At 56.7% G+C, this 26,501-nt stretch overlaps 1 protein-coding gene across 5 annotated transcripts; it reads left to right on the top strand.

Annotated features, from left to right (window-relative positions):
* The first annotated feature begins 1,191 nt into the window (after window positions 1-1,191).
* On the top strand, window positions 1,192-25,818 carry GABBR1 (gamma-aminobutyric acid type B receptor subunit 1). 5 transcript variants are annotated; one of them, XM_034989055.1, is made up of 23 exons: window positions 1,192-1,445; window positions 1,845-1,935; window positions 2,579-2,782; window positions 3,550-3,735; window positions 5,073-5,093; window positions 6,415-6,575; window positions 9,688-9,822; window positions 10,105-10,275; window positions 11,433-11,534; window positions 12,107-12,172; window positions 12,594-12,785; window positions 16,544-16,786; window positions 17,358-17,421; window positions 18,501-18,578; window positions 20,408-20,558; window positions 20,995-21,127; window positions 22,171-22,287; window positions 22,376-22,483; window positions 22,833-22,926; window positions 23,424-23,551; window positions 24,034-24,162; window positions 24,349-24,492; window positions 24,761-25,818. In XM_034989055.1, exons 2-23 carry the CDS (start codon window positions 1,845-1,847, stop codon window positions 24,932-24,934), a joined length of 2,892 nt encoding a protein of 963 aa, XP_034844946.1. In that variant the 5' UTR covers window positions 1,192-1,445; the 3' UTR covers window positions 24,935-25,818. The 5 variants fall into 5 exon arrangements, with proteins under 5 accessions (XP_034844946.1, XP_034844945.1, XP_034844950.1 ...); XM_034989054.1 differs by having other exon boundaries at window positions 24,298-24,492; XM_034989059.1 differs by lacking the exon at window positions 1,845-1,935 and having other exon boundaries at window positions 24,298-24,492.
* The last annotated feature ends 683 nt before the right edge of the window (window positions 25,819-26,501 follow it).

Raw genomic sequence — 26,501 nt, 5'->3', positions numbered from 1 at the left:
CACATGCCCTTCACTCCCATGAACACACACACACATGCCCTTCACTCCCATGAACACACACTCACGCCCTTCACTCTCATGAACACACACACACGCCCTTCATTCTCATGAACACACACACGCCATTCACTCCCATGAACACACACATATGCTCTTCACTCTCATGAACACACACATATGCTCTTCACTCTCATGAACACACACACACCCTTCACTCTCATGAACGCACACATGCCCTTCACTCCCATGAACACACACACGCCCTTCACTCCCATGAACACACACACACATGCCCTTCACTCCCATGAACACACACTCACGCCCTTCACTCTCATGAACACACACACACACGCCCTTCATTCTCATGAACACACACACGCCATTCACTCCCATGAACACACACATATGCTCTTCACTCTCATAAACACACACATATGCTCTTCATTCCCATGAACACACACACACACTCACACACACCCTCACCACCGCACAAAGGCAAGAAGCCAAGGGAACTGTCCAGAGGCCTGTCTTTCCCGCAGTCTCCAGGCTCCCAGCTCCCCATTACCCAGAAATGCTGACAAGCCCAGCTGGAGTAAAGAAAGATAAGGTTGGCTCCAGCCCGCTGGAGGCTCCTTTGTCTCCTTTTTCCCCCCCTTCTACTACTTCCATTTCTCTCCTGATGCTCCCCTCCCCGGCTTTCGCCTTCAGTCCTTTCCCCGAGTTGCCTGCCCAGGGCAGCGAGGCAAAGCGGATGGGCGGCGGGAGCCTCTCCGGGCGCCCGGCCTTCACCCCCCTCCTCCGCCCTTCCCGGTCTGACCTCAGCTTCTCCTTCCCTCCCACCTGCCTCGCTCCCCTCGTGGCTCCGGCCTCCGCCTCTCTCCTCTCACCCCGATCCCGAGCTACTCCTCGTGCAGCCGTCCTCCTGCAACGGCATCCCAGATTCCCAGCCTCGGCGCCCGCTCCTCCGCCTTCGACTCGGGGCCCCTCGCCCCCACCCGGCTCCGGTGCGCGCCCCAGCCTCCCACCCGCCGCCGCCCGCCCCCCGGCGCCGTGGGCGGTCCAGGGCGGGGCCGGGATCCGGGGCGGCTCCCGGGGTTCGGCTTGTGGGAGGCGCCCTCGCCTCGGTCTCCCCCTCCCTCCCCCCGCCCTGTCTTCTCCGCACCCTCCTTCTTCCCTCCGCCCGGAGCCTCCCCCGGTCCCCGGCGCCGCCTCCTTCGCTGCCGGCTCCCGCTCCCGCGGCCGCCGCCGCCCCGGGAAGGAGAGACCGGGGTGGGGTTCGGGGGAGCGCGAGGGGAGCGAGACCCTGGCCGGGCAGGAGCCCGGATTCGCGGGGAGGAGGGCTGGGAGGAGGGGAAGCTTGAGGAGAAAGGAGGGGGAGCGGGAGGAGCGGCCGGGCCTGGGGCCTCGAGGCCCGGAGAGCCGGGAAGCTGGGCCGGCGCGCGGAGGTAAGAGCCGGGCCGGGAGCCGGGCTCGGAGAGGGGCGCGCGGGGGAGGGCCGCGCCGGGGCGCGCGGGGCCGCGGCCGGGCGCGCGGGGCCGCCGGGCTCGGAGAGCCGCGGGGGCCGGGGGAGAGGAGGCGGTTAGAGGTGGAGTCCCGGGAGGGTGGGGGGCCGAGGGAGGCAGGAGGAGGGTGGGGACAGGCGCTCTCTCCTCCCCCCCGCCCCGCGCGCCGGGCTCCGCCCCCGCCTCCTCCGCGGGGCGCGCGTCTCGTCCGCAGGCGGAGCCGGGTCGGAGCCGGGTCGGAGCCCGCGGGGCCCGGCGAGCGAGGCCCCCCCCCCCCCCCCCCCCCCGGTTGGGCCGCGCCGGCGGGGCTCGGTCCGGTGCTCACGGCCGCCTGTCCCTCAGATGTTGCTGCCGCTGCTGCTGCCGCTGGCGCCGCTTTTCCTCCGCCCCCCGGGCGCGGGCGGGGCGCAGACCCCCAACGCCACCTCAGAAGGTGCACCTTCACCGGCCACCTCGGGCACCCCACCCACTCCGCCCCTCCTTGCACCCCCCCTTTCTGGTCCTCATTACTATCCCGTCAGCCCTACATAGATAGCCTCCCGGCCTGACGACCCTGTCTGCCCGGCCCCGCGTTAACACCCCTGACCTCCTTTCCCTTACCCCACCTATGACCCAGCACCCCTTCTTCTCTGCCCCACGTCACTGCATCGGCCTCCTTTCGGTGACCCTGCTTTGTTTTCTCGACCCCACCCCTCCTTCCCACACTGCTGCCTGGGTAACCTAAGAAGCCTCCCCTGTACTCTCATCCTAATTTACTCAAAAATCCTCCTTTAGCCTGTTTTACCAAGCTCACTGGCATATTGTACCGTCTCAGAATTCTTAATTTTCCCTATTACCCCCAACCAGCACGCTTCCCTCCTCACTTGTGAGCTGTCTCATTGGCCTTAAACCTGGCTCAGGGCTCTCCGTCCTTTAGCCCAGGGTTCTGTACCCATTCCTACTCCCACCCCCTAGCATCCCATCTGGGCCCCTGGTCCGCCACCTGCCCACTGACCACGCCCTATGCTCCTGCGCCTCCCGCAGCTGACTCTGCCCGCCCCCCCTTCCCTCTCTGACTCCTGGGACTCACCCCTCAGGTTGCCAGATCATACACCCGCCTTGGGAAGGGGGCATCAGGTACAGGGGCCTGACTCGGGACCAGGTGAAGGCTATCAACTTCCTGCCCGTGGACTATGAGATTGAGTATGTGTGCCGGGGAGAGCGCGAGGTGGTGGGGCCCAAGGTCCGAAAGTGCCTGGCCAACGGCTCCTGGACAGATATGGACACACCCAGCCGATGCGGTGAGTAGCCTTGCAAAGCCCCTCTTCTCTTCAAGACCATTCCTCTTCCTGCCTCAAACTTACCATTATTGCTTACAAGTCAGCACTTGAAATCCACTGTAACAAAATTCACAAATAGGTTTATTGAGCGAACACTATGTAAGAAGGATTTTACTATGTGCACTTGGAGGCAGTCAAGCTAGCCGACCACACCTTTCATTTCATTTCATCCTCCCTGCATTAGGCCACTGACTGTTTGATAAAATAACTTGATTATTCATCTTGTGAGTTCTTCTTTTTGAGGATTATTAGTGACAGATTGTGCACAAACACTCAAAATGATTTCATGGCATTTTTGAATACTTGTCTCCAACGCAGAGATCATATACCCACAAAGCAAAACCCAGTTTAACATTAGTGTAAGTCAACTATAATAAGAACGGTAAATCTGATTGTGCATCTAAAGTTACATCCATCTGCATGTCTCAAAGCTGGGGAACAACCCACTGCCACTGACTTTGAAAAGATCCATTTCTATGTGCTTCTAGCTCCATCTTGGGTTCCTACCATGGAAACGCTTTTTCCTTTTTTCTGTTGGTAATGTGTGGATGCTTATAGGGTTAAGGGAGGAATGGAAACTAGAGAGGCAAATCCTTTGCACCCCTGATTTCCTGCAGATTAGGATGCTTGAGGCCCCAAACCCCAGTCTGAGACCCCTGCTCTTTAAGGGGAAGGAGGCTTTCTTTCCCAACGTGCCTCTCTTTCTCATTTTTCATATCTCTCCACAGTCCGCATCTGCTCCAAGTCATATTTGGCCCTGGAAAATGGGAAGGTTTTCCTGACGGGTGGGGACCTCCCCGCTCTGGACGGAGCCCGGGTGGATTTCCGATGTGACCCTGACTTCCATCTTGTGGGCAGCTCCCGGAGCATCTGTAGCCAGGGCCAGTGGAGCACCCCCAAGCCCCACTGCCAGGGTGAGGGGAACGGCTGCGTGCTTGCAGCTGAGGGTGCTTGCAGAGGATGGGAGTGGGGTGGGAAAAACGGGGTGCTATGCAACATGGGGGGCTTTGGGGGAGTGAAGGTGAAAACCCAACTCTTCCCCCCCCACCTGTCTCCAGCCCCCTCCTGCTGTCCCCAGTGCCCACTTTACCTACACTGGGGGCTTCCTTCCTCTCCCTCCCTCTTTTTGTATCTCCTCCCTGCTCCCAGTTCTTCACATGTTCTCTTTTCCTTTATGAGTCTCACTCTCCATCACCTTTCTTAAGATTTAAATACTCCAGTTTCCCATAGCCTCAGTCCCTTTCTCTTAACTAGAACTTTCTATGCATAACCCTCTTCTACAGCTGATTCCTCTCCATTTGTTATATAACTGAATTATTGTAAAGACTCAGAAATAAATCATATGTCATACTTAGAAAAAAATGTTAAGATTGGAAAGAATATCTGGGGTGGGAAATTATCAGGGTAAAAATTTAAAAGACTTAAAATTGGGGGCAGAACTGTCAGAGCACTAAGGACCACCCAGGGATGGGGAGGGGGAAGAGGACAGTCCCTTTCTGGAACTCTCAGACAAACTCCATCATTCTCAAGGGACTCAGTCTTGTGTCCAACACCTTTTTTGTCAGTCAGTTCTGCAGAATTCCCCCTTTCCTGGGCACCCAGATTCCCCCTTTGCAATCTTCTCTGTGAGATGCAGGCATACCTCATGCTTCCCCTATTCTTGTAGAATCTTTCAAGGTCCTGGACCTGGCTTTCCTCCCTTAACATAATTATTCTGCTTGTAGTTTACCATTCCATTTTGGAAATTGAGAGTCCCATCCAGGGGTGGATTTACCATGAAGCTAATGCAATTTAAGCGTCAGGGCTCCTCATTCACCCAGGTCTCTTCTTGTGCTCTAATAATGTGTTCACATGGTCATAGCTTTTTGTAAAAAATGCAAAAGTAAGATTTTAAAAGCAATAGTTTAAAATCAATTGTATTTGTAATTTGTATTTTTTTCTCTTAAAGAGAGACCCCTGCATTTTATAATATTTAGGCTCCACAAAACCAGGATCTGCCCATGTCTTAGCTGTTGGCAGTCCTGTCTCAGATTCTGTTGTCCTATGAAAAATAAAAGAAGAAAACCGACAGGTCCTGACCCACAGCCCCACCTTGCTCTTATCCCCAGGCACCCTCCCCTCAGAAACGCAGGCTTCTGCTCTACCCGGTCCTCTCCGGCCTGGACAGGTGTGGGAGGGGGCTGGGGATCAGGCCGGGGAAGCTGGGCGCCAGTGGTAACTCTTCTCTGATCCCCGTCTTTCCTGCTGCCAGTGAATCGAACGCCGCACTCAGGTGAGATCAGAAACCCTCATCTCGCTCACTGCAATCCCCGTACCCCTCACTCTTCACCCTCCACCCCCAGGGGTTCTGCCCGCAGGCTGTGGGGTCTTGTCCTTCTTCCCCCAACCACCCCCTCCCAGTTCACGGCCGGCCCCTTCTTTCCCTACCTGTTTTCTGCCTCCAGTCCCGGTTTTCTGCGAGGCCGCGGTCCCTCCCAACTCCCCGCTTGGCTGCCCTGCCCTGGGCTCCGCTCCTGCCAAAGGGCAGAGCTCGGCCGGGGGCGGGGGGCGCGGGCAGACCCCACGCGTCCGCCGCCTGCTCCCCGGGGGGTTCCGCCGGACCAACCCGGCAGCCCCGCGCAGCCGTCTCCCCCTGGCCGGGCCTGGCTCTCCCCGCTTCGGCTCCTCCGCACGGCAGTCCCTCCACCTCCACCCTTTGCCTTCTCGCAGCTCCCATTCCTTCCCGAGCTCTGTCTCCCCAGCCCCGGGTTCCCAGCCTCCGCCCCATCACTCCCCTTCACGCCACCCCCTTCCCACCCAACCACCTCTCTCCTAAGCCGCTGCCATCGCCCTGTCCCCCACACCCTCAGCCCTTCGCCCCATCCATCCACACCCCCGATTCAGACACGCGCGTCCCACCGCCGTCCTTCGCGTCTCCATCCCCGGCTCCCCCGAGCTTCGGCTCACCCCGCCCTCCCGGCACGCCCCTTCCCCTCTCGGCTCCTCCCTGACCGCCCCCTAGGTGGGACCTCCCCCCGCCTTCCCGGTCCAGGCCTCTCCCGCGGGGGGTCGCGTCCTCCTCCCCTCCCCGCCCCTCCCCTCCGCCTGTCGTTCCCACGGCGGCGCGCGCCTCCCTCCCCGCCCCTCCCCCCCCTCAGCTGCCGCGCGCCGCCCGTGACGTCAGGGCCCCCTCCCAGCCCGACATCTCCTCCTCCTCCTCCTCCCCTCGGTCGGTCAGTCAGTCCGCGAGGAGAGTCCGCGGTGGAGGTGGCGGTGGCAGGGGCGGGAGCTGGAGCCGTGGGGGCCCTAGAAAGCCAACCTTCCCCGCTTCCCTGGGGCCCTCGCCCTCTCCTCCCTACACAGGCCAGGATGGAGGCGCCTCCTCGACACCCCCTCAGCAGCCCTCCCCGGGAAAAGTGTCCCCCCTGAGCTCCTCCCCCTCCCCAAACAGCCCCTCTCCCTCCCGGTCATGGGTCCGGGGGTCCCCGCTCCCCGGGTGGGGTGGCCGCTGCTGCTCCTAGTGGTGATGGCGGCGGGGGTGACTCCGCTGTGGGCCTCCCACTCCCCTCATCTCCCGCGGCCTCACCCGCGGGTCCCCCCGCACCCCTCCTCAGAACGGCGCGCAGTGTACATCGGGGCGCTGTTTCCCATGAGCGGGGGCTGGCCCGGGGGCCAGGCCTGCCAGCCCGCGGTGGAGATGGCGCTGGAGGACGTGAATAGCCGCAGGGACATCCTGCCGGACTATGAGCTCAAGCTCATCCACCACGACAGCAAGGTAGCCCCCCGACATGGGAGTGGGCGGGCGGTGGGGGCTTGGGGGGCAGGGGGCCAGCTGCAGGGGCCTCTGTCTGAGTGACTTCTGGTACTGCGAAGCAGACCCCTCCCACGTGTGACTAGCGGGGGAGATGGGCTGGGGGTGCAGGAGCTTGGGGAGAGTCACACGGGCTGGAGGTTCAAGATGAGGGTCTAGGGGTTTAAGAGGGTGAATCAGGCTGTGAGGCAGACCTTTCTGCTCCCCAGGATGCATGGAAGGGGCGGGGGAGGGTTGGGGAAACTGGTGGTGGATTTAGGGTACAAGCTGATCCTGGTCCTCTGGGAGTAAACTAACCCTGGGATGGGTTCAGGGGATGGAGGAGGTGTCAGAGGTGAGGACCTGGAGCAGGGCTTTAGATTTACCATGGTAACAAGGTAAATCTTGGCAGCAGGTTGGCACTCTGAATAAGGAAAAATTTGAGGGACTTGAGTGCTCTGGTTTATTTATCACAACAAACAGCAAGGTAGCTGTGAGCCCTATCCTGTTGAAGATTCCTGGACTGTGGGATATGTGGCATATTATAGTTTGGGAAAGCTAATGGTCAGGAGATGGGCAGAGGCCCTGGGAAAATGAATTGGATTAGAGGTCCACACAGGAGCCCTCAAAATTGCATGGGGATAGAGGGGAGTTTGGATATAGGCAGGAGAGAGAAGAGGAAAGAATGGTGGTAGGGGAGGGGGGCGATGCGGAGGAGTGGGATAGAGATCAATTCTTGGGCATCCTGTGGAACTTGGGTCTTGAGTTTATCTTCCTTACAGCATTGTGGTCTCTTGAGATGTGAGAAGGGAAATAGGATGTAGGGTGAGGGAGGCGGGGAACAGAGAAAGGGGGAAGGAAAGAACATTTGGGTCGGGTAGTAGAGGGTGGCCCCGTAAGATTCCTTTCCCAGCCTATTCCCTATGAGTAATTGGGAGTATGGGGAAGTATGTGCCACAGGGAAGGAAAGAAACTTGGGACCTCAAATTTATCTTCTCTGACATGTGGCCCCAGCATCGTAAGGGGCTGGGAGAGAGTAGAGTGGAGTACGGAGGTGAGGATTTGGTCGTCTTCACCTGGGTGGACTTAGGATGTAGTCATTCCGAGAAACAGGTTTGTGAGGGAGGAGTGGGCAGAGTGGGGTTGAAGGGGGTGCTTGGAGAGAAGAGAGCACAAGGACGGTAAGGAGCTTGGAGAGAGGACTTCAAACCCCTCCTGACACTTTGGCAGGGATTCCCAAACTTCGGTGTACATGAGAATCACCAGAGGAGTGGGTTTAACACAGATTCTAACTCCCTGGTCAGGAACAAGTCCCAAGCATCTGCATTTTTGCCATTACACGTCCTGTCCTGGTGGATGCCTAAGTAGCCACCCTCAGGATCCCCATGGAAGATCAGCCACGCACAGGAAAAAACATTAGGTGTTAGGGGGAGAGGCAGGGAGAGGAGCAGAGGGTCAGGTCTGCTGGAGGTGGGAGTCTGGGGCGAGAGACTGGGAGGGATGGGTGCAGGGGTCAGGATAGGAGGTCACAGGGAGCCGGGGAGCCCCGTAGTCCTGTAGCCCCATGTGTGAGCTCAGACTCATCCACTGTGACAGGTGACTCCTTAGAGGTGCTGGGGAGCAGATGGGGGGCCTGAGAGAAGGGAGATGGAAGAGTAACTAGAAGAGGCAGCGAGGGAGAGGGGGAAAGCCGCAAACTGGAATGTGTGCTTTCCTGCGGGCAAGTCCAGATCCTTTGCAGAAGAGAGAGCAGAAGAGAGGCCTAGAAGAAGTCTACTGGGGAGGGGTGAGAATCAGGGAATTTGCAGGGAGGAACTGAGTGTGGAAGGAGAGAAGGTAGGGGAGGAATGAGCAAGCCAGAGAAGAGCCCTGGGTCAGCCTGTGTGTGTGTGTGTTGTCTGTGCTCCTACTTGTTCCTGCCAACCTTCCCCAGGCTGCAAGGGGGAGGTGGGGCAGCATCTGGGGTAACCTGCTAGGAGAGTGCAGGAAGGTGGGGCCTGAGAATGGCAGAGCTGCCAGGGTGAGGAGCCTTCAAAAACACCTCTTAGCAGGGGGTGGGGGTGAGGGGGACAGCAGAGGGTTCCGGCTCCCCTTCTCCAACTTCCCACGGTGTCTCAAATGTCAGGCCCCAGTGGGAAGTGAGCAGGCTCTAGGGGGCCTTCCTTATTCCCTCTCTGCCTGCCCCCTGTCACCCTCCCCAGCCCCTGCGCCTCCTGTCTCTTCCTCCTCTACCCTGGCTCCCCACTGCCTTCCATTTCTTCTCAACTTCCTTTGGGGCTCCAGCAGCTTCTGAAATGTCATACTTCAGCAGGAGGGGAACAGGCAGGGGCTCACCACGCGGCTCTTCCTCCCACCGTCCCTTCCCTCCCCAGGTCTCTGCATTGTTTACTTTCCTCATCTCCCTGCCCCTCCTTCAGGCACCCCTAAAAGCATCTGGTTTGTTGAGAGCCTCATTCTATTTATTCTCCCCAGTTCTTCCTCACCTATTTCTCCTCCACTTCCAACCCTCCCCAAGTGCCTCTTTTTCTAATGGACCCGTCAAATGTCAGGGCCCAGCAGGAGGGGAGGGACCGCCAAGCAGGACTCCCTAGTGGTCTTGTTCCCTGTTCTCCTTGTGTTTATTTATCACTAGCCCTGAAAAGAGAGGAGCCAGGGACAAATGGAAGGTGGGGAGCAGGAGTTTGCAGAGGTGAAGGAGGAATTTTCATAGCATGGTTCTGAGGAGGCTTTCTGGGGACTCATTCACATTCCTGCAGACTCACAGATATTTGGAGTTTAGAAACATGGGGAAGGGGACGGGGTGGTAGAGGAAGGTAGGCTGGGGGACGTCTGAGGAGGGGCTGAGGGAGGAAAGGTGGTCTCTGCAGTAATCCTGATGGAGGTGCGTGCAGGAGAGGACATGGGTAAGGAGGCAGGGGCAAGACAGGGAACGGTGTTTGATGCATGAGGGGAGCTGAGAGACTGGACAGGAAGAGATGTCGGGAAGGAGGAGAAAACGGTGCTCGTGACGGAAGGGATCCAGCTGGGAAGTAGCTAGGTTGTTGGGGATGCCACGAGGAGGAGCACGGGTGACCAACACTTACCCCTCCCCATTCAGTGCGACCCAGGCCAAGCCACCAAGTACCTGTATGAGCTGCTCTACAATGACCCCATCAAGATCATCCTCATGCCTGGGTGTAGTTCCGTCTCCACGCTTGTGGCTGAGGCCGCCAGGATGTGGAACCTCATCGTGGTAAGCCGGGCTGTGGGGCTGGGAAGGGGAGTCCTGCAGCTCTGTATTTAAGGGACTGCGGAGGGCCCGTTTTCAGGACTCGTGGTCCTTCACGGCCCTCCAGCAGCGGCCTGAGAGCACAGCTCACTGCCCCTCCTCAGCAGGAAGTGAGCCCCGTGCCAGGGACTGGGCCAGTGAGAACCGTGCTCGCAGGGCAGCGCTGGGCAGGAGGCTTGGGGGCAGCCAGGAGGGCTGCGCGGAGCTCTGGGCGAGCATGTCCTGCTCTGTGTCCCGGTGCCTCAGCTCTCCTACGGCTCCAGCTCACCGGCCCTGTCCAACAGGCAGCGCTTTCCCACATTCTTTCGAACTCATCCGTCGGCCACGCTCCACAATCCTACCCGCGTGAAGCTCTTTGAAAAGTGGGGCTGGAGGAAGATCGCCACCATCCAGCAGACCACTGAGGTCTTCACCTCGGTGAGCGTGCATGCACTCAAACTTCAGTGCGGAGAGATGTGGCCGGGATTCCTTTTGGGGAGGAGAGCCTGTTTCTTTTTTCTTTTTTAAGATTTTTATTTATTTATTTGACAGAGAGAGAGAGTGCACGCACAACCAGGGGGAGTGGCAGAGGGAGAGGGAGAGGCAGCTCCCAGCGGAGCAGGGAGCCCCGATGTGGGGGCTCAATCCCCGGACCCTGGGGTCATGACCTGAGCCAAAGGCAGATGCTTAACCTACTGAGCCACCCAGGCGCCCCAAAGAGCCTGTTTCTTTATCAAAAGCAAACACGTTCTGAGTGGGTTAAGTGCATGTTCTTTCTGTAGCCAGAGGAATAAACAGAGTTGGGTTTTCAGGATCCTGTCCAAGTTTTTGGTTTTAGGACAATTTTTCCCTTTGATGCTCTCTTTCCCAGACAGACCCCAAATGACCCACTTCTAATAAAGTAGGTTTACTCCGAAGTTGAGATAAGAGAGGGAATATGAGATAGGAACACAGAAAGGCAGCAAATTCCAGAGACATGCAGGGGGTGGTGTGTGTGTGTGAGTAGGAACAGTGGGAATGGAGAAGGAACAGAGAAGGAGGGAATGAGAGAGAGAGAGACAGGACAGGTGAAGTGCAGAGAGGAAATGCAGGGCTCTGAACTGGAAAAGATAGTCAACCCCTCTCTTTTATTCTAGTCTTTGGATCCCCCACCCACCCTTATGTTCTGTGGCCCTTTAATCCTCCCCCCACTCTCTCTCAGGGATTCAGGGCACTCTACTCTGATCCCTCTGTCTGTGCACTTGCCTCTTGAGCTTGAGACCGTCCTGTGCACACCAGACCCTGACTCATTTCCCCACGTCCTCTGCTCTCCTTTCCCCCACTTTTGCTGTCTGGTGGGAGTGGGGTGAGTGGGGTGGCTTCCCAGGACACAGATCCACAGGAGGAGCTCTCGAGCACCTTCGTATGTAGAGTCTACATCCTGAGACGGCAGATGCTTTCCTTCGAGCTCTCCCCACTCCGGGGACAGACTCGGTTGAAGGAGGGTTCAGAACTGCTGTTCCTCCTCTGAGTGTGCAGTCCCCAGGTCACATGTCTGGTTTTGACCCCATTGTACACCCCACGTTTTCTCCATTTGTTTCTCATGCCCACCCAAGACTCTGGACGACCTAGAGGAGCGAGTGAAGGAGGCTGGAATTGAGATTACTTTCCGCCAGAGTTTCTTCTCAGATCCAGCCGTGCCAGTCAAAAACCTTAAGGTGTGTTGCTCGGGAGTGGGGGGCTCAGCCTGCGGAGGGACCAGGTTGGGGGAACAAAGTGGGAGGTCGGAGAGGAGAACCAGGCAGGGGCAGGTGGGTTTTTTTTTGTTTTCTTTTGTTTTTTGTCTTGTTTTTTGTATCCAGATATAATTAGCATATAACATTGTATAAGCTTAAGGTGTGCAAAGAGTTGATTTGATAAATTTTTATATATACATATCTACACTATGCAATTGTATATTATATAATGTATCATACACATTATATATTATATGCAGTTATATATTGCATACAATTGATGCATAATGTTGTGTAAGCTTAGTGTTGATTTGATACATTGATACACTGCAATATGATTCACAGTCGCTAACAGCTCTATTACATCACAGAATTTGATGCTGGGAGAGAGTAGCATCTCCTGGGGACGTTTGTTCTCATCGTCCAGTTGGCATTTATCCACCACCCTGTGAGCAAAACCTACACTGAGCTCTCCAGGGCAGGGAATCCAAGGTGTGGCAGTGCTTGGGTGTTTCCAGGGCTCCCTCAGGAGCTCTGTTTCTCTCCCTCTGTAGCGCCAGGATGCCCGAATCATCGTGGGACTGTTCTATGAGACTGAAGCCCGGAAAGTGTTTTGTGAGGTAGAGTTGGAATCCGAAGCGGGAGGGGCCTGGGTGGGCTCTGTACCTTGGGTGTCTGATGGGGTCTCTCTGCATGTCTGCTCAGGTTGGTAGCAGATGATCTGAGGCGATGATTAATAGGACGTCCCTGTCTCTTGGCTCTGACTCCATCTCTTGGCTTTTCGCACTCAGCTCTTTCTCCAGATCTCATTTTCCTACCCCCTTGTGTTTCTACAGGAACCCTTGAACCCCATCTTTCCTGACTTGCTGGGGAGGAACTTAGGAGGAGGAGGAGTTGAGCCTCTCCTACTCCCTCCAAGACTTGTAGATTCCTCTTTTCAATTTTCTGCTCTTCTCTGATTCCCAAGAGGCTGGATAGTGTCAAGGGAAATGAGACAGAAAAAGGAACAAAGTCCCCGCCCTGCTCCTTCTCTGCCTTCAGGTGTATAAGGAGCGGCTCTTCGGGAAGAAGTATGTCTGGTTCCTCATTGGGTGGTATGCTGACAACTGGTTCAAGACCTATGACCCATCCATCAACTGCACAGTGGATGAGATGACCGAGGCCGTGGAAGGCCACATCACCACCGAGATTGTCATGCTGAACCCTGCCAACACCCGCAGCATCTCCAACATGGTGAGCGTGGGGACCGAGGGCCAGCCCCTGGGCAGGTGGAGAGAGCGGAGGGTGCCTTGCGGGGGAGGGGAGCGGGGTGGCATCTGCAGGCACAGGAGGGCACGTGGGGCTTGTTTGCACTGTGTGTCCTGTGGCTTCCACCTCTGCGCTGACTTCCTTGAGCAGGAACCAGAGAGAGAGATGGGAGTGGTATGTTCACGAGGCCCCTGTTGAGACGAAGGGCTGTTACCGTGGCAACGAGGACTGGTTGGCAAGAAGTCAAATGAGGGAGAGGCGTTAATGATAATGTAGATGCTGTATCCGCAAGCACACCTTGACATTGTGCTGTTCCCGAGCAGAAATACGTTTTATTTTCTTAGTGACTTCAGAGCCCTTTGGAGTTGCTTAATATTCACTCCTGACTGATACTCAATTAGCTTGGCTCCTGATGTTTTTTAAATGATCCTCTTTTAGAATTTTAGATGTAAAAGGGACTTTTGAAATCCGTTCATTCCAGAGAGCTGATTGGTGACAGGCCTGGGGTTGGAAGACATGTCCTCTGATCTGGGAAGGCTGGGGCAGCCCTGCAGGCAAGGGGCACGAGTGAGTGGGGTGTGAGGCCGAGGCTCTGTCTTGCTCAGGGTTCTATCTGGAGGAATATAGGAATCTTGAGCGAGCTTGTGAGGCAACCTCCATGTCTGCTTATAATCACCAGGGGTAGCCCCAGGTCTGGAAGACCTATTTTGGGAGGCACGCTAGGGGCGAGTTAATGGTTGTAAAACCCCAAATATCTCGTTAAAACAAAGGTGTAGTCATAATTGCTTTTGTGCAGTAAACCAGGAATTTAGGGACATGGTTTCTGTGATCCTCCCAGCCAAGCTCTGATGAAGGTTTTTCATTTCCATTCTCCAGACCAGGAAACTGACTCAGAGAGGTTGAGGGACTTGGCCCAGGCCCAGTAACTGCTGAGTGGTGAAGCCAGAATTGACCCTTGTTTGAGTCTAACTCCAAAGCACTCTGCCCTGTCACCCTCTGTGGAAAACTGTGAAATCCGATTAAAGAGTCTGTGGCTTTATTGGCGGATACTGTATGGCTGATGGCGGTTTTTGAGCCAGGGAGGAAGAAGATTCAGGCAGTCTGTCCTAACCGTGGATTGTGTCACACGGACTCTGGACGCTGTCCTAGGAAATTCCAAGGGACTTCATGTTTAAGGTATCTTGGTTGAAACATACAATGGGAAGATTCTGGAGGATCACTTCCCTGTAGAGCACCTGAGAAGTGAGTCATCCTTAGACCTGGGGAAGTAGAGGAGCTGGACCCAAAGCCAAGACGTTTATTGGCACCCTGAGCCCGGGACCTGCCCATTGTGGCTTCTACCCCATAGCAGGGGACTAGAGGAGCCCCTGGTGGGGAGCAGGGCCTTGGTTAGGGGTATGAAGTGACATCTGGGCTTTGAAGCAGAATGTGCTGGAGGGTCGTCTTTCTGGCTCTTGGTCTCTAGAGAAAGGTGGTGCCTGCCTTTGAGGTCATAGGGCTTCTAGAGACTGCAGGCCTGCTTGGTAGCTGAAATTGCCAGGTGGAAAAGCCAGGATTTTCCAGAGGGTAGAAGCAGCCTTAACAGCTGACCAGGGAATGGATCGTACATGAATCAAGCAAGACCAGGAGAAGTAGATCAGAAGCAAGGGTTGGACCTGGGGACCCAGAGCCATGGAGATCTAGAAGAGAAGCAGAGCTGTCTACACTATCCTGGAGGGTTAGTTAGGACACAGATTATGGGGCTCTTCCCTCGGAAGTCCTGACTCGGTAGGTCTGGGGTGGGCCTTTCCAACGAGTTTCCCTAGGGATGTTGATGCTACTGGTTTTGAGGACTATTGGCTGGAGCAATATCTGGTGACAATTTTGGTTGTCACAGCTCTCATCTAAGGGGTAAGCCAGGCATGCTTCTAAACATCCTGTAATGCACAGGTCAGTCCCCGACAGCAAAGCATTCTCCTGATCCAAATGTCAGTAGAGCAGAGATCGAGAAACCCTGGTTTAGAAAGGAGCCAGGAATGGGCCAGTGGGTTGGAGTGGTTTTGGGGACACTGACAGCTCTGGGCTAGAGGGGCAGCTGGGAGGTGGCCTTACCTGGGGGTAAGATTCTATTCCAGTTCTCACAAATTGGGATAGAGGTCCCATCAGATCTCAGTACAATACAAAATCAGAAGCTGCCTCAGGATACATGGTTTAGGTCACAGTCGGGCATCGGTGTCATGTCCCTCACATAGAGACAGCCAGCAGGGCTGATAGAAAATTAGGGTCATAAAGTTGCCCTTGATTACTTTACTAATTTCCATAGGTTGTGGAATTTTTGCTCTTGTTCACTTTTCCTTGAGCTGCTTAGTAACGTTTCCACCTGAAAATTTGCAAAGGTATCTTTGTTAGCCCAAGGCGGAATGATTTTTTGGGTAAGCATGTTGGTCGAGTGACCTGGAACCTGCGGAGAGTTGAAGATCTGGGTGGGGAGAGCACCATGCAGGGCAGATGAATCCCTTTCCATCTGGATGTTTTTCTGATCTAGTGTGTACTGTGAACTGAAGATTGGATAGACTTGTGAAGGATTACTCAGGAAGTCTCAGCCTTGCAGCTGGCTGCGAGCAGGTGCTCTTGGAGAGAGGCATGTCAGCATGCAGAAGCAATGCGAGGTGGTTAGGAAGAGTATGGGCTTTGATGCCAGGCTGCCTGGGCTTGAATCCCAGCCCTGCCATGCAGTATCACTTCCGGCAAGTTAAACTTTTCTGTGCCTGATTCTCTCTCTATATAATATATATATTATACATATACACATACCTCAGAAAAATGGAAAAATGCCTGGAACATTGTCAGGAAATATAAATGCTAGCTATTATTATTAACACTATTCTGTGTAGGCACTGATGGTCTTAATGAAACATTTCAACAGAGAATTAAGAGGACTTGGTGATTCGAAGGCTTCAGTCTCACGTACTGGGAAGTGCCAGGAAAAGTGGAGCTTCGTCTTAGATATTTTTAATTTTGGATCATGGATCATATAGCTACAAATACCTCAGAGCAGTTGGAGATACAGGACATGAAATGCTGAGCTGGACTGTAGATCTGAGTGTCAGTGACAAAGATGAGGTTGAGAGACAGGGAAATTTACAAAGAGAAACACTTTATACCCAGCATTTTATATATGTTGGAGAACAAAGATTGGGGGTGGGGAGGGCTGTGGGTAGGGGCTGAATACTGGCTTTCAAACACGGGAAGGGTGTCTCTGGGGCCAGTCTCCCGAAAACCCTCCGGGGGGCTGTAGCTGAGAGCACGTGAGGATGCTCAGGGAGGTAGCCCACTGGTTGAGGAGCCCAGCGAGGAAGGCTCCGGGGGGCCCCTCCAGGCTGTTTGAGAATCGGAGGAGCTGTGAGGTCCCGGGTCCAGCCCACTGAGAGAGTCTGAGCCTGGGAGAACATCGCCTTGTAGCTCCATGTCTACTCTCTTCAGCCACTCGTCATGCAGAGTGTCCATTCCTTAGATCTTTGGTTCCAGTTCTGAGCTCGTGTCTGTTCACCCGGGGCCACTGGACCCCGCTCACCCCAGGTCCAGTCCGGCAGCTTCCAAGACAGGCACACGGGCGTCGTTCCAGATTCCGCATGTCCGTCTGCTCCCTCTGACAACAGGAACACGAACCATCCGTTTGCTTACAAGTGTTGCAGCTGGAATCAGAAGCCGTGCCCCACACACCCACCCACGCCAGCCCTTTCCCCCCGTCCTTCCCTCCACAGACATCCCAGGAGTTTGTGGAGAAACTGACCAAGAGACTCAAGAGACACCCCGAGGAGACAGGTGGTTTCCAGGAGGCACCGCTGGCCTACGATGCCATCTGGGCCTTGGCGCTGGCCCTGAACAAGACGTCCGGAGGGGGTGGCCGTTCGGGGGTGCGCCTGGAAGACTTCAACTATAACAACCAGACCATCACGGACCAAATCTACCGGGCAATGAACTCCTCGTCCTTCGAGGGTGTCTCTGTGAGTGACAGCACCTCCTCACGCTCCCCTGTCCTCCCCTGAGACAGAGCGCGCCCTCCTTCCTGCACGCACCCATTAACCTGCAGTAATCGGTCTCAGACCCCCAAACCAGAAAACCCGTGAGAGACCAGAAGGGAAAATGCTGTATTCCATTCCTTTCAACCTCTCCCTCATGTATCTCCAGATATTGATGAGTCAGATGCGAATCACAGGATTTTAAAAGAGGAGATAGTCTGAAAGATCATCTCCTATTGCTCTCAAAGTGGGGAAATTAGAGTCCAGAGGGATTTGGTGAGTGCCCAGGTCACAGCCAGAGGCCAGGTCTCCTGGGGCTCCAGCTGGGGATGTTTCCCACTCAAATCCCATGGGTGAAGCTTTTCCAAAGAAGAATGTTTCTAAAATCTAGGGTATGGGCATCTGGGGTATGTCCTATATGCAGGCAAATGCCATAAATAGAATTCATTCAGAGGCTCAATTACATCAAACACATGAGGATCCGGAGAGTGCCTGACGCTCTCTTTTGGCTCCTGCTTTTGTCACCTTGGCCGGCCCCTGCCTGTTCCGCACTCAGGGTCACGTGGTGTTTGATGCCAGTGGCGCCCGGATGGCCTGGACGCTCATCGAGCAGCTGCAGGGTGAGCTCGGGCGCGGGGCCGGGCGGCCGGGCAGGGACTGGGCTGGGTCACCACCCGGGGAGGGACTTGGGGAGGGTGCCTCCCCGCCTCCTGCCCTTCTCTGAACCGGTTCATCCCGTGTTTACATAGGAGGAATAGTAAAAAGCTCAGAGCGGGGTGGGATGCCCGGAGCTGGGAGGGGCAGACGCAGTCTTTCTCCAGTGGCTTCCCTTGTGATTTCAAAAATTTGCTTTTGGTGGCCTGGCTTTGAGGGGCTAATGCCTTGTCAGGTGCACCCCTGTGGACTCCAGGCAAGCCGAATCCAGCAAACCTGCTATTTTTAGAGGCACCTATTGCATTTCCTTGCTATATAAGCTATCATTCCCGATTTTTGTGTCTCCCGTGTAGTCTGGCTTTTCTAGATCGTATTTCCTTATACGTCAGCTTGCACACGTACTTGCCGAGCTTCTGCGACTTGGACTGTCCACATGCTGCTCTCAGCCTCCTCAAACGTGCAAAGTCTCCTTCTCCCAGCCCCCGCCCCACCCCGTCTGCAGATGTTCCCTATAGCCCAGACCAGAGAGAGGGCTGTGGGTTGGCTTCTGAGGGAATAGTTCTGGAGCGGCAATTCTTAGGAATGGCTGAATTCCCCCCTCGAGGCTCTAAGAGGCAGATGCAACTTTCCAAGGAATTAAAACCCAAGCCAACAGAAGAGAAATTTCTAAAATTAAAATGAAAGCCACTGGGAGACTAGATCCTGTGATTCTGTCTGTCATGAGAGGGAGAATCAGCAGAAATGCTGAAGCTTCAGAAGCCAGAATCAAAGTGCCAGACGACGGCCGGGAGAGGCGTGAGGCTGAGGGATGTGTCTGTGGAGCCCTCCAAGGAGGCCTCAAACACACAAGATGCTCCCCGTACTTGTCCTTACGCTGCCCTGGCATCCACCTTCCATTGCCTTTCAGTCAGGTTGCGGACTCGAGAGAGCCGTGAGGTGCGCCCAGGGACCCCCAGGGGCTCAGGCACAGGGAGGGAGAGCGACTTCAGGGGAGTGGGAAGCTAGTGCTGGGGCCGGGCTCTTCACCCTCTTGTCTCCCACCCAGGGGGCAGCTATAAGAAGATCGGCTACTATGACAGCACCAAGGATGATCTCTCCTGGTCCAAGACGGACAAGTGGATTGGTAAGCAGGTCCTGTCTGTATTTTCCTTCAGTGCCTCTGAGCAACCAAGGGGAAGCGTTGTGCATGTGAACGAGGGTGCGGTGGCAGGTGCCATCAGCCTGAAGTGTGCCAGGGAGATGGGCCAGGGTCTGGGTTAAGACATGGGTAGGGGAGCTGTGTATTTGTAGAGGGAGCAGTGCACTAGCAAAAATAATGCACTGCTCAGGTAATAGGATCAGAAGTGCGGGTGCACAGGGGGTAGCCATGGAAACCCCGTTTGGGTTTCCCAGATGTTCTGGTACCTTGATATATCTGAACTAGCTACTTTGAGCCTGGAGTCGCCTCGTCATCTCTCTCAGGAAACTGGTTGCTTAAATTATAGGAGAGGTTGCAAAACCTCCTATGATTGTCTTCCACTCAAATGTGCTTTTTAAAGAGACAAAGTGAGCAATTATTCCTTGTGCGCTTGGTGGGCTGAACAACTGGAAATCTGAAAGATACTCAAGGTGGACAAAAGGAAGGACCTGCGGATAAATAAAGGCTTGGCATGTTAAGGATGGAGGCAGCTGCCTGCTACCCTACCCAACTGGAAGCTCCTAGCTCCCAGCACTGCTGGAGTTCTGACATGTTTTTTATAATTTGAATTTAGGACAGTATTCTCTACTGCTATAAATGCTGCATGGCCTAAATTACACTTTTCTTTTTAAAGCTAAGCAAATTGAAATTAGTTTTTTTTTTTTCCCCGCTGTGAACTCGTTGACAACTTTGAGCTTCCTCTTAATAATAACTAGAAAACACCTCTGGGAATATCATCCTGCTGGGGTTAAAAATCACAGATCGGGTGTTTTTCCTGAGGTTAGGAGACCAGACTGGATACTTTGAACTCTTTAGCTTTATGATCCTACAACTGTTTTTTGCAGCTTTTGATTTGAATTCTGAGAGACCTCATGAACTTTACCTCTCAGTCTTTTCCTTCTTTCCCTCCTATTTCCTTTGCTGCCAAAAAGACAGAAAACACAGAACAAACATTAACAGAAACAGATTGCAGCTTTGGAGATACATCTTAGCCTCTAGCTGCATTCCCTCCTCTCACTTCTGACTGCTTCCGAGACCCCGAGCTGTAGGGAGCACTCCACTGTAGCAACCCCGATTCAGGGTTCACGGCAGCGAGGGCCCCATGTCCTCAGGGCTAGAGACAGCTGTCCCTTGCTCCTTTCTCTGCCTCATCTTCATTTCCTTGTCCCCTCCCCCCCATCTCCCAGTGCCCTGCAGGAGGAGCCCCCCAGCTGACCAGACCCCCCTCCAGTGCTCTGCAGGAGGGGCCTCCCAGCTGACCAGACCCCCCCAGTGCCCTGCAGGAGTGGTCCCCCAGCTGACCAGACCCCCCCAGTGCCATGCAGGAGGAGTCCCCAGCTGACCAGACCAAACCCCAGGTGCCCTGCAGGAGTGGTCCCCCAGCTGACCAGACCCCCCCTCCAGTGCCATGCAGGAGGGCCCCCCCAGTTGACCAGACCCCCCCAGTGCCATGCAGGAGGAGCCCCCTGGCTGACCAGCCCCCCCTCCAGTGCCATGCAGGAGGGGCCCCCCAGTTTACCAGACCCACCCCCCCTAGTGCCATGCAGGAGGGGCCCCCAGCTAACCAGACCTCCCTCCAGTGCCCTGCAGGAGGGTCCCCCCAGCTGACCAGACCCCCTCCCCCCAGTGCCCTGCAGGAGGGTCCCCCCAGCTGACCAGACCCCCTTCCCCCAGTGCCCTGCAGGAGGGTCCCCTCAGCTGATCAGATCCCCCCAGTGCCCTGCAGGAGGGTCTTCCAGCTGACCAGAGCTCCCCTTACCCCTAATGCCATGCAGGAGGGGCCCCCCCGGCTGACCAGACCCTGGTCATCAAGACATTTCGCTTCATGTCCCAGAAACTCTTCATCTCGGTCTCTGTGCTCTCCAGCCTGGGCATTGTCCTGGCTGTGGTCTGTCTGTCGTTTAATATCTACAACTCTCATGTCCGGTAAGTTTCTTTTCTGTCACTGTCCTCCTCTGTCTGCCCCTCGAAGACAGTGAGCATGCCCCTGGCAGGGACTGAGATGAGACCTGTGCAACTGTTGAGGTCGTGGGGGGTCGAGGTGTCCACTCTGACCTATGCTTTCCCAGGGACCGTGACCACCAAAGGGGGAAACCAGACCCACGTCCTAGTCCAGCTCCAGAGCAGCTAACCGAAAACTAAAAGTTCTTGGGGTAACAGTGAGGGCTGTACACCGTGTGTGCAGTGGGGGTGCTGGGGAGCCCTCTGCACGCACTGCCCGCCCCTGGCCCAGGCTGCACCAGGCACTCTGCCGTTGCCCATGGCTGCAGGCTGGGCCAGGCCCTGGTGGCTCTGAAGAGCCAGCCTCCCTGAAGAAGAGGTTAATTCTTCTCTCCCTCCTCCTCTCCCGCCTCTGCCCTAGTTATATCCAGAACTCCCAGCCCAACTTGAACAATCTGACGGCTGTGGGCTGCTCCCTCGCGCTGGCTGCCGTCTTCCCCCTCGGGCTGGATGGTTACCACATCGGGAGAAGCCAGTTCCCCTTCGTCTGCCAGGTGAGCAGGAGGTGGGCAGACTCCCCATGGGACGTGGCTCGCCCTGCCCTGGAGCTGCTCCTGGAGGCACAGTGCCTGGCCTTTCTTCCGCTGTCCCTGCTCCCCCTGGTCTCTGCCTGCCTGCATCCCTTCTTCCTGACCTCCAGACCTTTTCACTGTGTGGCTCTAGCCAGTTCCAAGGTTGCCATGGCATGCCTCGCAGAGAAGGGGGAGGCTCTGAGGGTGCAGGAAGGGGTCTGCACAAAGAACCCTCCACCCCTGGCAGCTTGTCTGTGCTGTGGGGGCTGAGCCCAGGAGCTGCGCTCCCAGGGGGAGGGGGGGAAAGACGAGGTAGAGACCTGACCTGACAGCAGGGGGCTGGGGGCAGGAAGGAGGTGTGTGCTTGGTGTTTGCGTGTGGGAGGTCTTGGGGCTGTGGGAAAGGCTGGCTTCAGTAGCCATATTTGTGCAGTTCTGTTCTGCTGGTAGGAAACAGGCCCCCGTCCCTGCCCGGCCGTACTCCTCCTTCCTGTGCCCTGTCCTGACCATGCAGCTTGCATATGGCCTTTGCACACACAAGCACACTTCCCCAGAGGCTGTAGGTCCCCTGTGAAACCAGAGGGCGGGGGGGGGGGGGGGCGCTAAGCTGCGGGGCAGCATGAGAGGTCTCTGCACAAAGTGCTGTGGGAGCAAAGAGGGAGCTGCTCAGGAGGTAGCTGGACCGGCATTGGAATATCAAAAGATGCGTGGCCTTTCCTCAGCTGGAGGAATTAGGGTGGTCACTCATGTGGCCTGCAGGGACACAGATGGTTCGTGTGGCTGGAGCCTGGGGGAGAAAAGGGCCGAGGAGCCTGGGGGGACGGCTGGAGCTGTGTTGTGAAGGGTCTGGTGCTGCACCACATACTGGGGGTCCGAAGGGATTCACCCCAGGAGATCGCAGCAAGGGGCCCTGCTGGCAGAGGAGAAGGTGGGTGGGAGGAAGCTTGCTGGCCCTCTGCACACCCCTCCACTCCTGGCTGCACCTCTGTTGCACACGGTTCTGCCCTGCTCCCTCTCCTGTCGTAGGCGCGTCTCTGGCTCCTGGGTCTGGGCTTTAGCCTGGGCTACGGCTCCATGTTCACTAAGATCTGGTGGGTGCACACGGTCTTCACAAAGAAGGAGGAGAAGAAGGAGTGGAGGAAGGTGAGCTGCTACTTAACCTCAGCCTTAGGTCCTTGGCTCTCGGGGTTTAGAAGGTTCCCCGACCTGCCTGTGCTCTGTGTCCATCCAGACCCTGGAGCCCTGGAAGCTGTACGCCACGGTGGGCTTGTTGGTGGGCATGGATGTCGTCACTCTTGCCATCTGGCAGATCGTGGACCCTTTGCACCGGACCATTGAGGTAGCCGTTGAGGGGAGGCACTGGAGGTCAGGGTCTCTGCGCTGCCTGGGGTCTGAGGAGGAAAGCCACTCGTGGAGAGTGCTCTCCAGCCTTCTGCACAACAGCGGCTGTCAGGAGCCCCAGCACAGGTGGGGATCCAGGTGGTGGGGATCCAGGAAGGATGTGTAGACGTCCCAGGCATCGTGGAAAGCTGGGGGACATGCACTTCCGAGGTGTTCGTGAAAGCACTCCTGAGCCCAGAGTGGGCCTGGCCTGGGAAAGAGGGGGCAGCGTTGGGGCTCAGGGCCTGAGCAGAGGTGGGGCAGGGAGGGTGACCGCCGTCTTCCCTGGGGCCCTATTTCTTCCCTAGACTTTTGCCAAGGAGGAGCCGAAGGAAGATATTGATGTGTCCATCCTGCCCCAGCTGGAGCACTGCAGCTCCAGGAAGATGAATACGTGGCTTGGTGCGTGGGGTGTGGCGGAGGGGTGGGGCGAGGACAGCAGGCTGGGGGACAGTTGGTCTTCTTCCCTGAGGAGCTGGGGGTCTAAAGCAGGGAGGAGGCAGACCGGTGGCAGAGCGGCCCGTGGGGACAGCCTGACACCATCCGTCTGGTCAGCTCCCTAGGGTGAGGCCAGGGCTGTGAGGGCCTGGCTTAGGCCCCTTTTGGCCCCCGAACGTTGGTCTGTGACCAGAAGGGGCAAAGCCCCCCCTCAGCCTGGAGGCTAAGGAGGTGAGACATTGTGTGGCTGACACTGGCTCTCAGCAGTCTTCTTCCCGTGTCCAGGAGGAAGTGGTGAGGTCTGGACACGTTGGGGGGATGGACAGAGACGGGTGTGCTAGGTCGGAGGGGCCGACTGGAGCTCTAAGCAGGAACAGCAGTAGGCGAAGGACGCGGAGGGCGTAGGGAGGGAGTGGACGCATGGGGTCGTGTTGCCCAGGTGACCGTTTGCTCCGTTCCAGGCATTTTCTATGGTTACAAGGGGTTGTTGCTGCTGCTGGGCATCTTTCTTGCTTACGAGACCAAGAGCGTGTCTACGGAGAAGATCAACGACCACCGGGCTGTGGGCATGGCCATCTACAATGTGGCGGTGAGCCCCGGACGGCTGGCGCTGACCCCAGGGCTGCCGGGGGAGATTCAGCGCTGGGTCAGTGGGTGGAAGTTAGCGCCTCTGGTTTGTAAAGCACTTTCCAGCGGGTAAAGCGGACTCTCATCCCGTGACCACCCATGAAGCACACATTAGTGCCCCCCTACACAGGTGAGAAAGCAGAAGCAGGGAGGTTAGATGGCTTGTCTGTGGTTCCCTGGCTGGAATCCCAGTCAGCTTCCTGCCAGATCTCCCTGACCCTCGATGCTTGGGGGCTCTGTGCGTGTGTGAGGATCCTAGGACCTCTCCCTTGAGGGAGGGGTTGACCTGGAGTGGGATGTGGTTTGGGCTTCTTCCCGATCTGGAGTTGAGGGTGGCCTGGAGTCTGGACCCTTTTCCGGTGGGAAGTTCCCCCAGGACCTGTCCTCATGGGCTTTCTCCTGGGGGAGGAAAGCCTGGAGGTCCCAAACAGGGTCCACCCGCAGGTCCTGTGCCTCATCACTGCCCCGGTCACCATGATCCTGTCCAGCCAGCAGGACGCAGCCTTCGCCTTCGCATCTCTTGCCATAGTGTTCTCCTCCTATATCACTCTGGTCGTGCTCTTCGTGCCGAAGGTGAGGCGCCCCCCACTCCTCTGTCCCCGCAGTCCACCCCTACTTCCTGGGACCCTCTCCCACTCCTGCCCTTGGTTGGGGCCCAGCTTGCCCCTCTATTTTCATTCTTTTCGACTCCAACCCACCACCTGCTAGTCGCTGACAGTCGGGGCTCCACCACCTCATGCCGCCAACCTTCGCCCCCAGATGCGCAGGCTGATCACCCGGGGAGAGTGGCAGTCAGAGGCGCAGGACACCATGAAGACGGGCTCATCCACCAACAACAACGAGGAAGAGAAGTCCCGGCTGTTGGAGAAGGAGAACCGGGAGCTGGAGAAGATCATTGCTGAGGTGTGGGGGCGGCGGGGGCCGTGGGGGGTGAGGGGCATTGGCACAAATCTGTGCGCAGGGACCTCTCTCCCCTCCCCGGCCCCCCACTCCTCATTTCCCTGGTCCCTCTTTTTCATCTGCTGCCCCCTCTGCTCTTTGGCTCTCCTCGATCTTTCCTGCTGCCCCATTTTCACGTCTGCTGTCCACCCTGGCCTCCGTCCCCCTGTCTTACGCTCACACCCCACCTTCCCCACATTCTTCCAACCTCTCCCAATCTCTCTTCCTGCAGAAAGAGGAGCGCGTCTCCGAGCTGCGCCATCAGCTTCGGTCTCGGCAGCAGCTCCGCCCCCGGCGCCACCCCCCTACGCCCCCAGACCCCTCGGGGGGCCTGCCCAGGGGCCCCCATGAGCCCCCTGACCGGCTCAGCTGTGACGGGAGCCGGGTTCATTTGCTGTACAAGTGAGGGCCCGAGGGGAGGAGGAGGGGCTGGGGGAAGGCCTCCTCTGTGATTCTGGGGTCGTCTGGGTCCCCAGGACTGTGGAACCGGCGTGTTTTCTCTCGTGTGCTCGCTGTTTTACAGCCACCGTGCCGTCTAGTGGGTGCCTGGCTGCAGCTTCCCCGGCCCCTCGCAGTGCGCCGCGCCCCTTCCCCTCCCGCTAGCGCCCTCTCTCCCTACCTGGTCTCCTTCCACTGGCCCACGCCTCACCCCTCCACCAGCTCCGTCCTTCCGGAGTTTCCGGCCTCCGCCCTGTGTGTGCTCATGCTTTCCAACACACGTGCTTGTGTGCATGCGTGCTCACATGTGCTTTCTTCTCCCTCCTGTGCTCCTGTGTGCGCCTTGTCCTCGCCTCCCTCCGGCGCTCTCGTGGCCACCGCGCCCTTTGTCTGCCGAGCGGAGGCCTTCCCCACCGGCGCACGTCCGTGTTTACCCGTGCGTTCTCCCTGTGTGTGCTCATGGCACCTGGGTCCTCTCAGCTTTGCACCGTAAAATCATTGTATTCTGCCAGCAGAGCCAGAGGCACCCACCCTACACGTCGTTGTGCACCTTCCCCAAGTCCCACCCTCACATGCTTTCTGCTTGAACCCCCCTTTGTGCTCATGTACTGCACTAGGTCCACACTCCCATCCTCCTTCCCAGGACTGCCCCCTTTGGCTTTGTGTTTTTCTGGGGGGGAGTTAAGGGAGAAGAAATGGGGGCAGGCTTGGGGAGTTGCTTCCAGTAGACAGTTGGTGAGAATCCCAAGCACAAGAAGGCCCGTGACAACCGGCACAGGCAGACGGAGGCATCCCCTTCACGCCGTGGTGTCTCTTGGGGAGGCATCTCCCCCAGTCTCAATAAACCAGTGAACAGTGTGACTCAGCGGCTCGTCCCTTCCTGTGAACAGACTGGGCTTCAGTCCAAGGAGGGAGACTCGGGTCTCCATGTTAGAGAAAAGGCACTGGGTGGAGGGGTGGAAGAGGGGCTGGGTTGGTCCATCGAGGGCCTAGCAGGGCAAATCAGGACAGGGTGAGGCTGAGACAAGTGATGGCGTAGAGTGCCTGCAAGTGTGGAGGGGTCCGCTCTGGGTCCGCCGACCCGCGCGTCGGTCACCGCCGCGTGGAAACAGGTTCCTGATCTCTGTTCTCCGTGGCCTCGTTTGTGAAGGTAAGAGCAGACATCCTGCTCATTGCCGTCACGCTGGGTGCAAGGACCGGTGCTCGGACTGTCCTTGGCCCATGGAGTATGCTCGTCCTTGCTGGTCACGGTCCATCCTACTGCATGAGCCCTCTGACAGTGGTGGGCACTTCCTGGGAGCCCAGAGGACGTGGCTGCTCAGATGTGAGCCCCCTCCCTCCCAAGAACCAAGAACAGTGGGTGAGACAGCCCATGAGACAGCCTGCGAGGGCTTCCAGCCTGCAAAGTCTGAGAGCTCTGAGCAGCTGGGAAGGAAATTACTATCCAAGAAAAGAAAGTATTGAGTGCTCAATGAGGGAAAGGAAACTTGCTGAGGCTCTTACAAATCTTCGTGTCCTCTTAGAGAAGTGTTTCT

Source organism: Mirounga leonina, unplaced genomic scaffold (genome assembly GCF_011800145.1).
Source record: "Mirounga leonina isolate KUSES-001 unplaced genomic scaffold, KU_Mleo_1.0 Mir_460, whole genome shotgun sequence".
Lineage (NCBI taxonomy): Eukaryota > Metazoa > Chordata > Mammalia > Carnivora > Phocidae > Mirounga > Mirounga leonina.
This window is presented reverse-complemented; position numbering and strand designations above follow the sequence as displayed.